The sequence below is a fragment of the Budorcas taxicolor genome, chromosome 1 (genome assembly GCF_023091745.1).
Source record: "Budorcas taxicolor isolate Tak-1 chromosome 1, Takin1.1, whole genome shotgun sequence".
Taxonomy (NCBI): Eukaryota; Metazoa; Chordata; class Mammalia; order Artiodactyla; family Bovidae; genus Budorcas; species Budorcas taxicolor.
The window spans coordinates 200,977,366-200,992,259 of NC_068910.1; the positions used below are offsets into that span (position 1 = coordinate 200,977,366).

Consider the following 14,894-nt stretch of genomic DNA (forward strand, 5'->3'; position numbering starts at 1 on the left):
TAGGTTATCTATTTGACTTTATTCTTGTTTCTTGAGGTATGCTGTATTGCTATGAACTTTCCCCTTAGCACTGCTTTTATAGTGTCCCACAGGTTTGGAGTTGTTGTGTTTTCATTTTCATTCATTTCTATGCATATTTTGATTTTTTTTTCTTCAGTATTTTCTTGGTTATTCAGAAGCGTGTTGTTCAGCCTCCATATGTTGGAATTTTTAATAGTTTTTCTCCTGTAATTGAGATCTAATCTTAGTGCATTATGGTCAGAAAAGATGCTTGGAATAATTTTGCTTTTTTTGAATTTATCAAGGTTAGATTTATAACACAGGATCTGATCTATCCTGGAAAACGTTCCGTGAGCACTTGAGAAAAAGGTGAAATTCATTGTTTTGGGGTGAAATGTCCTATAGATATCAATTAGGTCTAACTGGTGTATTGTATCATTTACAGTTTACGTTTCTTTGTTAACTTTCTGTTTAGTTGATCTGTCCATAGGTGTGAGTGGGGTATTAAAGTCTCCCACTATTATTGTGTTATTGTTAATTTCCCCTTTCATGCTTGTTAGCATTTGTCTTACATATTGTGGTGCTCCTATGTTGGGTGCATATATATTTATAATTCTTACATCTTCTTCTTGGATTGATCCTTTGATCGTTATGTAGTGTCCTTCTTTGTCTGTTTTCACAGGCTTAGTTTTAAAGTCTATTTTATCTGATATGAGTATTGCTACTCCTGCTTTCTTTTGGTCTCTATTTGAGTGGAATATCTTTTTCCAGCCCTTCACTTTCAGTCTGTATGTGTCCGTTGTTTTGAGGTGGGTCTCTTGTAGGCAGCATATATAGGGATCTTGTTTTTGTAGCCATTCAGCCAGTCTTTGTCTTTTGGTTGGGGCATTCAATCCATTTATGTCTAAGGTAATTATTGATAAGTATGGTCCCGTTGCCATTTACTTTATTGTTTTGGGTTTGGGTTTATACACTTTTTTTGTGTTTCCTGTCTAGAGAATATCCTTTAGTATTTGTTGGAGAGCTGGTTTGGTGGTGCTGAATTCTCTCAGCTTTTGCTTGTCTGTAAAGCTTTTTATTTCTCCTTCATATTTGAATGAGATCCTTGCTGGGTACAGTAATCTGGGCTGTAGGTTATTTTCTTTCATTACTTTAAGTATGTCTTGCCATTCCCTCCTGGCCTGAAGGGTTTCTATTGAAAGATCAGCTGTTATCCTTATGGGAATCCCCTTGTGTGTTATTTGTTTTTCCCTTGCTGCTTTTAATATTTGTTCTTTGTGTTTGATCTTTGTTAGTTTGATTAATATGTGTCTTGGGGTGTTTCACCTTGGGTTTATCCTATATGGGACTCTCTGGGTTTCTTGGACTTGGGTGATTATTTCCTTCCCATTTTAGGGAAGTTTTCAACTGTTATAGCCTCAAGTATTTTCTCATGGTCTTTCTTTTTGTCTTCTTCTTCTGGGACTCCTATAATTTGAATGTTGGAGTGTTTCATATTGTCCTGGAGGTCTCTGAGATTGTCCTCATTTCTTTTAATTCGTTTTTCTTTTTTTCCTCTCTGCTTCATTTATTTCTACCTTTCTATCTTCTATTTCACTAATCCTATCTTCTGTCTCCGTTATCCTACTATTTGTTGCCTCCAGAGTGTTTCTGATCTCATTTATTGCGTTATTCATTATATATTGACTCTTTTTTATTTCTTCTAGGTCTTTGTTAAACCTTTCTTGCATCTTCTCAATCCTTGTCTCCAGGCTATTTATCTGTGGTTCCATTTTGATTTCAAGATTTTGGATCATTTTCACTATCATTATTCGGAATTCTTTGTCTGGTAGATTCCTTATCTCTTCCTCTTTTGTTTGGTTTGGTGGACATTTCTCCTGTTCCTTTACCTGCTGGGTATTCCTCTGTCTGTTCATCCTGTTTATTTTGCTGCATTTGGGGTGGCCTTTCTGTATTCTGGCAGTTTGTGGAGTTCTCTTTACTGTGGAGTTTCCTCACTGTGGGTGGGTTTGTATCAGCAGCTTGTCAAGGTTTCCTGGTTAGGGAAGCTTGTGTCGGAGTTCTGGTGGGTGAGCTGGATTTCTTCTCTCTGGAGTGCAATGACGTGTCCAGTAATGAGTTATGAGACGTCAATGGTTTTGGAGTAACGTTGAGCTGCCTGTATATTTAAGCTCAGGGGTGTGTTCCTGAGTTGCTGGAGAATTTGCATGGTATGTCTTGCTCTGGAATTTGTTGGCCTTTGGGTGATGCTTGGTTTCAGTGTAGGTATGGAGGTGTTTGATGAGCTCCTATCAATTAATGTTCCCTGGAGTCAGGAGTTCTCTGATGTTCTCAGGATTTGGACTTAAGCCTCCTGCTTCTAGTTTTCAGTTTTATTTTTACAGTTGTCTCAAGACTTTCCCTTCTATACCACACTGTTGATAAAACATCTAGGTTAAAGATGAAAAGTTTCTCCACATTGAGGAACACCCAGAGAGGTTCACTGAGTTACATGGAGAAGAGAAGAGGGAGGAGGTAGTTAGAAATGACTGGAGTGAGATGAGCTGGGATCAAAAGAGGAGAGAGCAAGCTAGCCAGTAATCACTTCCTTATGGACGCTCCGCAGTCTGGACCGCTCAGAGGTGTTCACGGAGTTATACAGGGAAGGGGAGAGGGAGGAAGTAGACAGAGGATAAAAGAGGGAAATGAAAAGGAGAGAGACAGATCCAGCCAGTAACCAGTTCCCTAAGTGCTCTCCACCATCTGGAACACACATAGATTCACAGAATTGGGTAGAGAAGAGAAGGGGGAGGGAAGAGACAGAGGCCACCTGGTGGAGAAAAAGGAGAGTCCAAAGGAGGAGAGAGCAGTAAGGCCAGTAATCTCTCTCTCAAGCATAAATATGTACTGAAGATTGGGTTTTTGAAGGTACAAAATTGATAACAAATACCAAAAAGCAAACAGTGAAAATCTAGAATAGAGGCTGGATTTTCAAAAATACAATATTAAAAAAGAGAAGAAGAAGAAAAAAAAGTCACAAGAATTATTAAAAAAAATAATAAAATTTAAAAATATATATATATATGAAGTTTGCTTTAAAAATTGGGTCTTTTTGGGGGGAGAAATTAATAGTAGGTTATAAAAATGAAAACTAAAGGAGAAATAGAGGATTTAAAAATTAAAAAGTGTTAGAAAAGAAGAGAAAAAGAAAAGAAAAAACAAACTTCAAAAAGAATGATCGTAAAAATGGTAAAGATGTATCTAGTACTTTCTCTGGTGGGATTGTGGGCAGTGTGGGATCACTTTCAGTGATTTTTCAGATAGTTCCTTGGTCCGGCTTATATTTCTCAAGATCTATAGGCCCCTTCCTATGTAGTGGGTACTAATGACAGGATTTTAATCTATTGCACCTGTCAATTCCAAGGTGGTTCCCTCTGTTTCAGCTTCTTCTATTTGCTGGTCTCTTCAGTGTCCGATTTCCACCCTGACGCAAGGGGGTTGGTGGTGGACAGTTTTTTTTTAGGCTGACTTGTTCAGTCGCGCTGTGCGAAGGGAGGGATGCTGCAAACAAATAACACTAGTGAGTGCTTACAGTGTCTCAGCCACACTGGGCCTGACGGTGCACACAGCTCAGGCTCTAGCTTGCTCCACTGGAACCATCCGAGGCCGGCCCTGGTCTGCATGCACCTCCTAGGTCTAAGCAGCTCATGCTCAGGCACTCAGGTAGTCCCCAGAGGCACAGACTGGTTGGGCCTGTGTTTTGTGCCCTTCAGGTCCGAGTAGCTGAGGTGTTTGGTGAGCACGATCACTGCGACTTATCGCCTCTCCCATCCCTGCTGCTCAGTTTTCTGGGTGTACAGCTGGCGTACTTTCTCAGGCGGATGATGACTGTCCAGACCTCCAAGAAGTCTTAGTTAGCAAACAAGCCTATTTGCAGTTTTGTAGGTAATGTCTCTCTGGGGCTGCTATTGCCCCCTTCTGGCCCTTCCTACTCTGGCTGCCTGTCACCAGAGGGGGAGGGTCTGCAGCTGGCTAATTCTGTTCCATCCTTTGTTCTGTGCGCGGTCCTGGCGGTGTCTTATGTTAGAGCTTTTCGCGTGGTAGCTATCCCACAGTCTGGTTTGCTAGCCCAAGTTAGCTCGTTCTGGTTACACTCGGGGCATTCAGGCCCGATCCTTGTGAAGCAATGCAGCCCGCGCCTCCCTGCCCAGCCCCTGCTAGCTAGTGGCAGATGCAGGTGTCTGCACTGCTTCTCCACTGGGAGAGTTACCGTTGGGCTCGTAATCTGTGGGTTTTAATTATTTATGTATTTTTCCTCCCTGTAATGTTGCCCTCTGTGCTTCCAAGGCTCACCACAGAAACGGAAGTGAGTGTGTTTCCTGGTGTTTTTGAAACCTCTCTTTTTAAGACTCCCTTCCCGGGACTAATCTCCCTCCCTACCTTTTTTGTCTTTTATATTTTTTCCTACCTGTTTTCAAAGACAATGATCTGCTTTTCTGGGTGCCTGATGTCCTCTGCCAGCATTCAGAAGTTGTTTTGTGGAATTTACTCAGTGTTGAAATGTTCTTTTGATGAATTTGTGTGGGAGAAAGTGGTCTCCCCATCCTATTCCTCCACCATCTTAGGACCACCTCCCACTTAGAGTTATTTTAAAATACTGGCTATATTCTCTGTTTTGTATTAAACTTTCATTTTAATTTGAGAACACAATTTGAGTGAGATAAACTAGGAACATATTTACTAATTATTATATTGGCCTATTCTTCCTCTAGGTGTCAGTAAAGAGACATGTAATGGCAATAACTAAACTGTCCAGATAGTAGAGGGAAAGAAACTACTCCAAATAAGAAACCAGTCCATTAATAACAGTATATCCAAATTGTTTTAATATTTTTTATTTGGTAAAATGTTACTGGAGAGTAGTTTTTGTCCTTAAAGTTAATCTTGGTGTATCCTTGTATTTCGCCTGTGGCATATATGTGTTAGTTGCTCAGTTGTGTCCAACTCTTTGCAACTTCATGGATTGCAGCCCACCAGCCTCCTCTGTGCATGGGATTCTCCAGACAAGAATACTGGAGTGAATTACCATTTCCTTCTCCAAGGGATCTTCCTGACTCAGGGATCAAACCTGGTGGGTCTCCTGCATTGCAGGCAGATTCTTTACCATATGAGCCACCAGGGAAGTGCTGGCACATTCTACAGAGAATTGGTTTTGATTGCAAAACTGTACCTAATCTTTGTATGAAACAGAGTATGATGACACAGCAAATAATTTGTATGAAAAGATTTATTTTGTTTAAAATTATCTGTTGTAATTGCTTCCATAGGGCCGAATCTTTCGTGATTTGACAGTTCCTGGAGTTAGCCCAGCAGAACGTTCAGCCATATACGTGGCCATGATACAAACCTTGGCTCAGTTACATTCCTTGAATATACAGTCATTACAGCTGGAAGGATATGGTAGAGGTGTTGGGTATTGCAAAAGACAGGTAAGGCATCCACACAAAGAGTTTCTTTTCTCAAGTTCTTAGAAACAGAATATACATTTTTAATTAAAGTAAAAACCTATTATTTTATACTTTTCTGAAATCTGGCTATAACTTTGAACCTTCAGATAGACTTATTTTAAACATAAAATAATGTTATAATTTTTAGATCAGCAAAAGCTTCTATAACTGACAGCATATATAAATGCAAATTTGCTATTTCTGTCTCTTCACTTAATTTACCAATACATTTTCTATACAATTTTCCTTTTTTAAATTAGTTTAACAAATATTTGTTAAGCATGTGTTTAATAAATATTTATTAAGCATATAAGTATGTTTAATACATGCTAAGTACTGTGTTAAATTTCAAAAAAATAGAAATCAATTATTCCCCTAAAGGAACTTAACATTTTTGTGACACCTCTACATGAAACTCATTTACATGAAACTTGAAAATGGTATAAAAGAATATGTAATCTGGTAGTGGGGTGGCCGTGAGGAAATACCCCTCATCCAAGGTAAGGAACAGTGGCTGCACTTTCTGGAGCAGCCGTGAAGAGATACCCCACGTCCAAGGTAAGAGAAACCCCAGTAAGACGGTAGGTGTTGTGAGAGGGCATCAGAAGGCAGACACACTGAAATGATAATCACAGAACACTAGCCAATCTGATCACACAGACCACAGCCTTGTCTAACTCAGTGAAACTAAGCCATGCCTTGTGGGGCCACCCAAGATGGGAGGGTCATGGTGGAAGGTCTGACAGAATGTGGTCCACTGGAAAAGGGAATGGCAAACCACTTCAGTATTTTTGCCTTGAGAACCCCATGAACAGTATGAAAAGGCAAAATGATAGGATACTGAAAGGGGAGCTCCCCGGGTCAGTAGGTGCCCAATATGCTACTGGAGATCAGTGGAGAAATAACTCCAGAAAAAATGAAGGGATGGAGCCAAAGCAAAAACAATACTCAGTTGTGGATGTGACTGGTGATAGAAGCAAGGTCCAATGCTGTAAAGAGCAATATTGCATAGGAACCTGGAATGTCAGGTCCATGAATCAGGGCAAATTGGAAGTTGTCAAACAGGAGATGGCAAGAGTGAATGTCAACATTCTAGGAATCAGCGAACTAAAATGGACTGGAATGGGTGAATTTAACTCAGATGACCATTATATCTACTACTGCAGGCAGGAATCCCTTAGAAGAAATCAAGTAGCCATCATGGTCAACAAAAGGGTCTGAAATGCAGTACTTGGATGCAATCTCAAAAATGACAGAATGATCTCTGTTCATTTCCAAGGCAAACCATTCAATATCACAGTATTCCAAGCCTATGCCCCAAACAGCAATGCTGAAAGCTGAAGTTGAACGGTTCTATGAAGACCTATGAAACCCTTTAGAACTAACACCCAAAAAAGATGTCCTTTTCATTATAGGGGACTGGAATGCAAAAGTAGGAAGTCAAGAAACACCTGGACTAACAGGCAAATTTGGCCATGGAGTACGGAATGAAGCAGGGCAAAGGCTAATAGAGTTTTGTCAAGAGAACGCAGTAGTCATAACAAACACCCTCTTCCAACAACACAAGAGAAGACTCTACACATGGACATCACCAGATCGTCAACACCAAAATCAGATTGATTATATTCTTTGCAGCAAAGATGGAGAAGCTCTATACAGTCAGCAAAAACAAGACGAGGAGCTGACTGTGGCTCAGATCATGAACTCCTTATTGCCAAATTCAGACTTAAATTGAAGAAAGTGGGGAAAACCACTAGACCATTCAGGTATGACCTAAATCAAATCCCTTATGATTATACAGTGGAAGTGAGAAATAGATGTAAGGGTTTAGATCTGATAGATAGAGTGCCTGATGAACTATAGATGGAGGTTTGTGACATTGTACAAGAGACAATCCCCATGGAAAAGAAATGCAAAAAAGCAAATTGGCTGTCTTAGGAGGCCTTACAAATAGCTGTGAAAAGAAGAGAGGCGAAAAGCAAAGAAGAAAAGGAAAGATATAAGCATCTGAATGCAGAGTTCCAAAGAATAGCACGGAGAGATAAGAAAGCCTTCTTCAGCGATCAATGCAAAGAAATAGAGGAAAAGAACAGAAAGGGAAAGACTAGAAATCTCCTCAAGAAAATTAGAGATACCAAGGGAATATTTCATGCAAAAATGGGCTCGATAAAGGACAGAAATGGTATGGACCTAACAGAAGCAAAAGATATTAACAAGAGGTGGCAAGACTACACAGAAGAACTGTACAAAAAAGAGTGTCATGACCCAGATAATCATGATGGCGTGATCACTCACCTAGAACCAGACATCCTGGATGTGAAGTCAAGTGGGCCTTAGAAAGCATCACTAGGAACAAAGCTAGTGGAAGTGATGGAATTCCAATGGAGCTATTTCAAATCCTGAAAGATGATGCTGTGAAAGTGCTGCACTCAATATGCCAGCAAGTTTGGAAAACTCAGCGGTGGTCACAGGACTGGAAAAGGTCAGTTTTCATTCCAATCCCAAAGAAAGGCAATGCCAAAGAATGCTCAAACTACCATGCAGTTGCACTCATCTCACATGCTAGTAAAGTAATGCTCAAAATTCTCCAAGCCAGACTTCAGCAATACATGAACCGTGAACTTCCTAATGTTCAAGCTGGTTTTAGAAAAGGCAGAGGAACCAGAGATCAAATTGCCAACATCCGCTGGATCAAGCAAGAGAGTTCCAGAAAAACATCTATTTCTGCTTTATTGACTATGCCAAAGCCTTTGACTGTGTGGATCACAATAAACTGTGGAAAATTCTGAAAGAGATGGGAATACCAGACCACCTGACCTGCCTCTTGAGAAATCTGTATGCAGGTCAGGAAGCAACAGTTAGAACTGAACATGGAACAACAGACTGGTTCCATATAAGAAAGGAGTATGTCAAGGCTTCATATTGTCACCCTGCTTATTGAACTTCTATGCAGAGTACATCATGAGAAACGCTGGGCTGGAAGAAGCACAAGGTGAAATCAAGATTGCTGGGAGAAATATCAATAACCTCAGATATGCAGATGACACCACCCTTATGGCAGAAAGTGAAGAGGAACTAAAAGGCCTCTTGATGAAAGTGAAAGATGAGAGTGAAAAAGTTGGCTTAAAGCTCAACATTCAGAAAACGAAGATCATGGTATCTGGTCTCATCACTTCATGGGAAATAGATGGGGAAACAGTGGAAACAGTGTCAGACTTTATTTTGAGGGGCTCCAAAATCACTGCAGATGGTGATTTTAGCCATGAAATTAAAAGACGCTTACTCCTTTGGAGGAAAGTTATGCCCAACCTAGATAGTATATTGAAAAGCAGAGATATTACTTTGCCAATAAAGGTCCATCTATTCAAGGCTATGGTTTTTCCAGTGGTCATGTATGGATGTGAGAGTTGGACTGTGAAGAAAGCTGAGCACCAAAGAATTGATGCTTTTGAACTGTGGTGTTGGAGAAGACTCTGGAGAGTCCCTTGGACTTCAAGGAGATCCAACCAGTCCATTTTGAAAGAGATCAGCCCGGGGATTTCTATGGAAGGAATGAAGCTCCAGTACTTTGGCCACCTCATGAGAAGAGTTGACTCATTGGGAAAGACCCTGATGCTCAGAGCGATTGGGGGCCAGAGGAGAAGGGGACAACAGAGGATGAGATGGCTGGATGGCATTACCGACTCAATGGACATGAGTTTGAGTGACCTCTGGGAGTTGGTGATGGACAGGGAGGCCTGTCGTGCTGCGATTTATGGGGTCACAAAGAGTCGGACATGACTGAGCAACTGAACTGAACTGAACTGTATCTGGTAGTAAATTGTTTGTTACTTATCATGAGAGCTGTTCTATTTGGAGGGTAGATACAAGTATGCCCTTGTTAAAGTTGAGGAATGCTTCGTATGATAGATATGTCTTGTACTGTATATTTAAGGAAGAATAAAATCTACAGTGATAGGGAAAAGATGATGAGAATTTCACATCAAAGGAATAGCAAGACCAGGTAAGTATGGGGCTGTTTCCCTTTGTACATATGTCTGTTTCAAGGGGAAGAAGGAAGAGAGGCAGGAACTAAGGTTGAAAGAATACTCACTACATACCAGGTCCCATGCTAGATGAGTTATAGACCCAATGTTTTTTAATCTTTGTAACAACCCTATTACATAGATTTTAATACCCTCATTTTACAGATAAGGCAACTGATGCTTGCAGGTATTAAGTAATGTACAAATAAGTGGCCTAAACATAATTTAAACCCAGCTCTCCCTGATTCCAAAGATGAAGGTCTTTACTGTACTAAATTGAACAGAGATACCTTAGAAAGTAGAGACAGAGATAAGTAGGTAAATATTATTTCAATTGGTGGAGGACTTTGAGAATAGGTTGACTTAATTGCATTCATTCTAAGAAAAATAGGAAAAAACTTTGCATTTTCATGTCTGTAATATATTTCAAAGATTCTTTAGAAGATTCTATGGGTAATTAAAAAAAGGAGATTAAAATGAGAAATAAGTCTCCCTTATTTTTGTAATCTCCATATAACATTTTTCAGAGACTACTTGTTTCTTGTAACCCTTTCAGAAATTTTCTATTTTTTTTCATATGTAGGTATATGTGTTTGTTCTTTTTTTTTTCCTTTTACAAAATAATTGCCACATAAAGGCTAGAACCTACATTTCTTGATTTCTTGTTGTTGTTCAGTTACAAGTCGTGTCCGACTCTTTGTGACCCCATGGACTGCAGCACACTAGGCCTCCCTGTCCCTCACCATCACCTGAAGTTTGCCCAAGTTCATATCCATTGCATTGATGATGCCATCCAGCCATCTCATTCTCTGACACCCTCTTCTCCTTCTGCCCTCAATGTTTCCCAGCATCAGGGACTTTTCCAATGAGTCGGCTGTTCGCACCAGATGACCAAAGTACTAGAGCTTCAGCTTCAGCATCAGTCCTTCCAACAAGTATTCAGGGTTGATTTCTCTTCAGATTGACTGGTTTGATCTCCCTGCTGTCCAAGGGACTTTAGGGAGTGTTCTCCAGCACCACAGTTCGAAGCATCAATTCTTTGGCATTCTGCCTTTTTTTACGGTCCAGCTCTCAAAACCATACGTGACCACTGGGAAGAACTTAGCCTTGATTATACAGACCTTTGTTGGCAGAGTAATGTCTCTGCTTTTCAACACACTGTTTAGGTTTGTCATAGTTTTCCTGCCAAGAAGCAATCATATTGTGGTTTCATGGCTGCAGTCACCATCCACAGTCATTTTAGAGCCCAGGAAGAGCAAATCTGTCACTACTTCCACCTTTTCCCCTTACTTAGTTTTAAGCTGGCTCTTTCACTCTCCTCCTTCACCCTTATCAAGAGGCTCTTTAGTTCCTCATCTATTTCTGCCATTAGAGTGGTATCATCTGCATATCTGAGGTTGTTGATGTTTCTTCCACCTCTTGATTCATAGGCCAGTTTTTTTTTCCCCCGATAAAAGTCTAGGTAAGTAGAATGGAACTAGATGGGAGAGAAACTTAAGTGTTGAAGTTTTTAGGCCTATGTGAGTGTTTCAGACTAAGTATCATAGGCATTATTCCTGAATATTAAAGACTGAACCTAAATTTGATATAATTGAATTTTGTTTTAATTTAAAAATTGCTGAATCTTATGTTCTACTTTCAGCTCTATCATTTTAAAAATTTATTTATCTTTAGGTATCAACCTGGACAAAGCAATATCAAGCTGCAGCTCATCAGGACATCCCTGCCATGAACCAGCTATCTGATTGGCTAATGAAAAACTTGCCAGATAATGACAATGAAGAAAATTTGATTCATGGAGATTTCAGACTAGATAACATCGTTTTCCACCCTAAAGAGGTATTGGAACCCCTGTTTACAAAAATTGAGTATGTCTGACTTGTACTAAGTAGATGTTCCCCTAGAGTGCTGAAAAAGCCCAAACCATCCCCATTCTTCCTCTACATTCAAGACTGTCTTCACCGCTCACAATTTTTGGAAATGAGCCTTGTAGATTTTCTGGCATAGATGTCTTCTTATCTTTAAGGCCAGGTCTCATACTGGCCTTTACTCATAAAGTAGTTAAGTACTTTAAAATAATTTGGGAATTTACATACATGTTGCTATTTTCTTCAAAAATGTTTTTCAACTACTCAATATATTTAGCTTATACATATTCTTGCTCTTTCTTCTGGTTCATTTTCATTTTTTTCCCCTGTTGGAGAATTTTTGGTTTGATTATTATTAGCTCAGAGAGGACAGAATTCCAAAAGATTCTTTTGAGGCTTCAAAAGAACATGTATGAATTTAATGGAACCTTGCTCTGTATAAATGTACTGAGTGTAATTTTCATAAAGAGTACAAACAAATCAAAACTATAATCTTCCTCCACTGAGCATAGTGAGGCCTAGAATTGAAACAGTGTGGTGGGACTAAAGAAAGTACTTCAGTTTACCTACATGCCTTTGGGCAAGACATTCGGCCCTTAGTATTCTAACACTGATGTGAAAGATTTACAGTTCCTGAATCCTCCTCAGGGCAAGATTTTCTGGGTTCATTAGTTTTTCAGAATGCTGAAATGTTGTAGGGCCAGAAGAGCTGCTCTAAATTCACGTGCTGAGCTTCTGGGTTTCATGTTCTTTTCCTGTAGGAAGAGGATGGAGGAAAATAGCATTATAAATTATATTGTTGTCATAATTCAAAGTAGTACTATATCTATTGAAAGTTCAAGTATACAACCTAGATGTCCATCAGCAGATGAATGGATAAGAAAGCTGTGGTACATATACACAATGGAGTATTACTCAGCCGTTAAAAAGAATTCATTTGAATCAGTTCTGATGAGATGGACGAAACTGGAGCCGATTATACAGAGTGAAGTAAGCCAGAAAGAAAAACACCAATACAGTATACTAACACATATATATGGAATTTAGAAAGATGGCAATGACGACCCTGTATGCAAGACAGGAAAAAAGACGCAGCTGTCTATAACGGACTTTTGGACTCAGAGGGAGAGGGAGAGGGTGGGATGATATGGGAGAATGGCATTCTATCATGTATACTATCATGTAAGAATTGAATCTCTAGTCTATGTCTGACGCAGGATACAGCATGCTTGGGGCTGGTGCATGGGGATGACCCACAGAGATGTTATGGGGAGGGAGGTGGGAGGGGGGTTCATGTTTGGGAACACATGTAAGAATTAAAGATTTTAAAATTAAAAAAAAAGAAAAAGAAAATGATGAAGTATAAAAAAAAAAAAGAAAGTTCAAGTATGAGCACATTTACCATTAAAACAAAAATTTTCATAGAAAAGTCAGTTTGGGTATTTAATTTATGTATATGTAATTATATATATATGTGTGCATGTAACTTTTTGTTAATGAAATGGATGGATTCTGAATTCTAACTTTGTTAAATATAGAATAGGAAAATGAAAGATCACTAATTTATAACAGAAAAATTGTAAAAGCTTATGCTTTAAAACTGGATCTGGTCTATATTTTATCTATATCATTTGATTCATTAATATTTTTGGAGCCTATCTTTGAATAGGTCACTGTTCTTTATGTTTTCTGTAGTTTTAATACTTTTCTTTCATTACTTAATCAAGGAAGGAAAATTTCAGACCTAAATCTCCTTGTTATGTGTTTTCTACCAAGATGTTTAAATATGCTAAAATTAAATATTAAATATGCTGAAAATAATGACAGACTACAGTAAGTTCCAAATAGTTATTTCCTTTTTATATTTAATCTCATGTTAGAAAACCATTTCTTATAAAATTCAAGTTACCAAACAAGGATCATCTTTCTTAAGTTCTGTGGAGGCAATGCTAATTTGTAATGTATGTCTTTTCAGTTTTAAATTTATATGTCTTTTATGTTTTAGGGTTACATAATAGCTAGTAAAATGTCTTCTACTTTACACCCAATAATCCCATAATTATTAGTGATATAAAATTTAATCAATTTCTGTCTCATATAAATATGGGTAGCTAATTTTTTATGGAAATAACACACAGTTGGCAAAGTACCAATCAACTAGCATTTATTTATTACCAACTATGTGCCCTGAAACATGTAGTTAGAAGACAAAACAGCTCTTAATGAGCTCAAAATACAGATGGAGAGAAAAGATAACTGTGGTAACAGCAGAGAACAATACATACTCAAGTGCTAAAGTATATCATACAATAAAACTAAGACTAGTCAAAGAGGGAAAAGATATCCACTATGGTCTGACATTCAAAACTATGAAATATTACAAATTAATTCTAGTCAATAATTTACTATAATTATTCAATAAAATATTGAATAATAGTTTAAAATTTCATAAATAAGTGGGGAATTAGACTATTTTTCTTTTTCATGAAGGCACTTCACAAATTGAAATATCAGTCCCTGGATTATAACAAGTTTAGTATGTGTATGTTTGTGCTCAGCTATACATGTTCCTAAGAATATGATTGAAAGCTTTTTATTTTTCCTTTGAGGGTAAGGATTGTATCTTTAATTTTTTTCTTACTTTTGTTTCTAAAGCCTATATGGTAAATGTTGAGTAAATGGGGACCTTCTAGACTAAAACCTCCTATAAAGCAGTAAATGCATCTTACTCATTTATACAACAGTTACATGTTTCTGAATGAATCTATGCTAAAAGAACTGATTATAATTAATCACTAAGTAACTGTTTCCATCTCATCTATTTATGCTTAATTTTTGTTCTCCAGTAGTATGGCTGTCCCCACCTCTGTGCCTCCATTTTTGTTGTAGCTTTTAATTTTGAAAATCTTTAAAGATTCACAAGAAGTTATAAAAATAGTATAGAGGGGGCTGTGTATCCATCATCCACATTCCCCTAAGAGATCTCACACAACTATAGTAAATTATTATCAAAGCCAGGAAATTGATATTGTGTGCATTTTGAATTGGGGGGAAAAACAAAATCAGGGTTCCCAAGAAGCTAAAGTGAGGTAATTGATATGGAGCTGATGCTGACTTTATTTTAATTCTTTTCTTCTTTTCCCCTCTGTTTTTATATTCTAGTTTTCTAAGATATCCTATCAAGTTCTATTATTTAGAAAAAATTAGGACAAAGTAAAATCTTTACTCTTTGGTAAATATGTACTAAAACCTAAACAGTGGTATAGGGAATGGGATTATAGGAGGCTTATCAACTTACATTCCTGTGATGTTTAAGGTTTGATGTTTTATTTTTTTTCCCCAAGCAATAGCTTATTTTTGTTTTGTCATCAGAAAACTCAGTAATTAAGGAATAAAAACAAAAACAATTTTGAATGATAAACCATCCAGGAATGTGTGTGGTAAGCCAGTAGAAAATTACTAAAGGGAATAAAAAAACCTGAACCATGTTACTCAGTTTCACAATCCCTAGTTAA

At 38.1% G+C, this 14,894-nt stretch overlaps 1 protein-coding gene across 1 annotated transcript in view; it reads left to right on the forward strand.

Annotated features, from left to right (window-relative positions):
* The window catches only part of ACAD11 (acyl-CoA dehydrogenase family member 11), a 114,061-nt gene that overhangs the window by 23,766 nt on the left and 75,401 nt on the right, over positions 1-14,894 (forward strand). The window contains exons 4-5 of the mRNA XM_052642058.1: positions 5,307-5,468; positions 11,186-11,350. Coding sequence (XP_052498018.1) covers positions 5,307-5,468; positions 11,186-11,350 — 327 coding nt within the window. The remainder of the gene's footprint in view (positions 1-5,306; positions 5,469-11,185; positions 11,351-14,894) is intronic.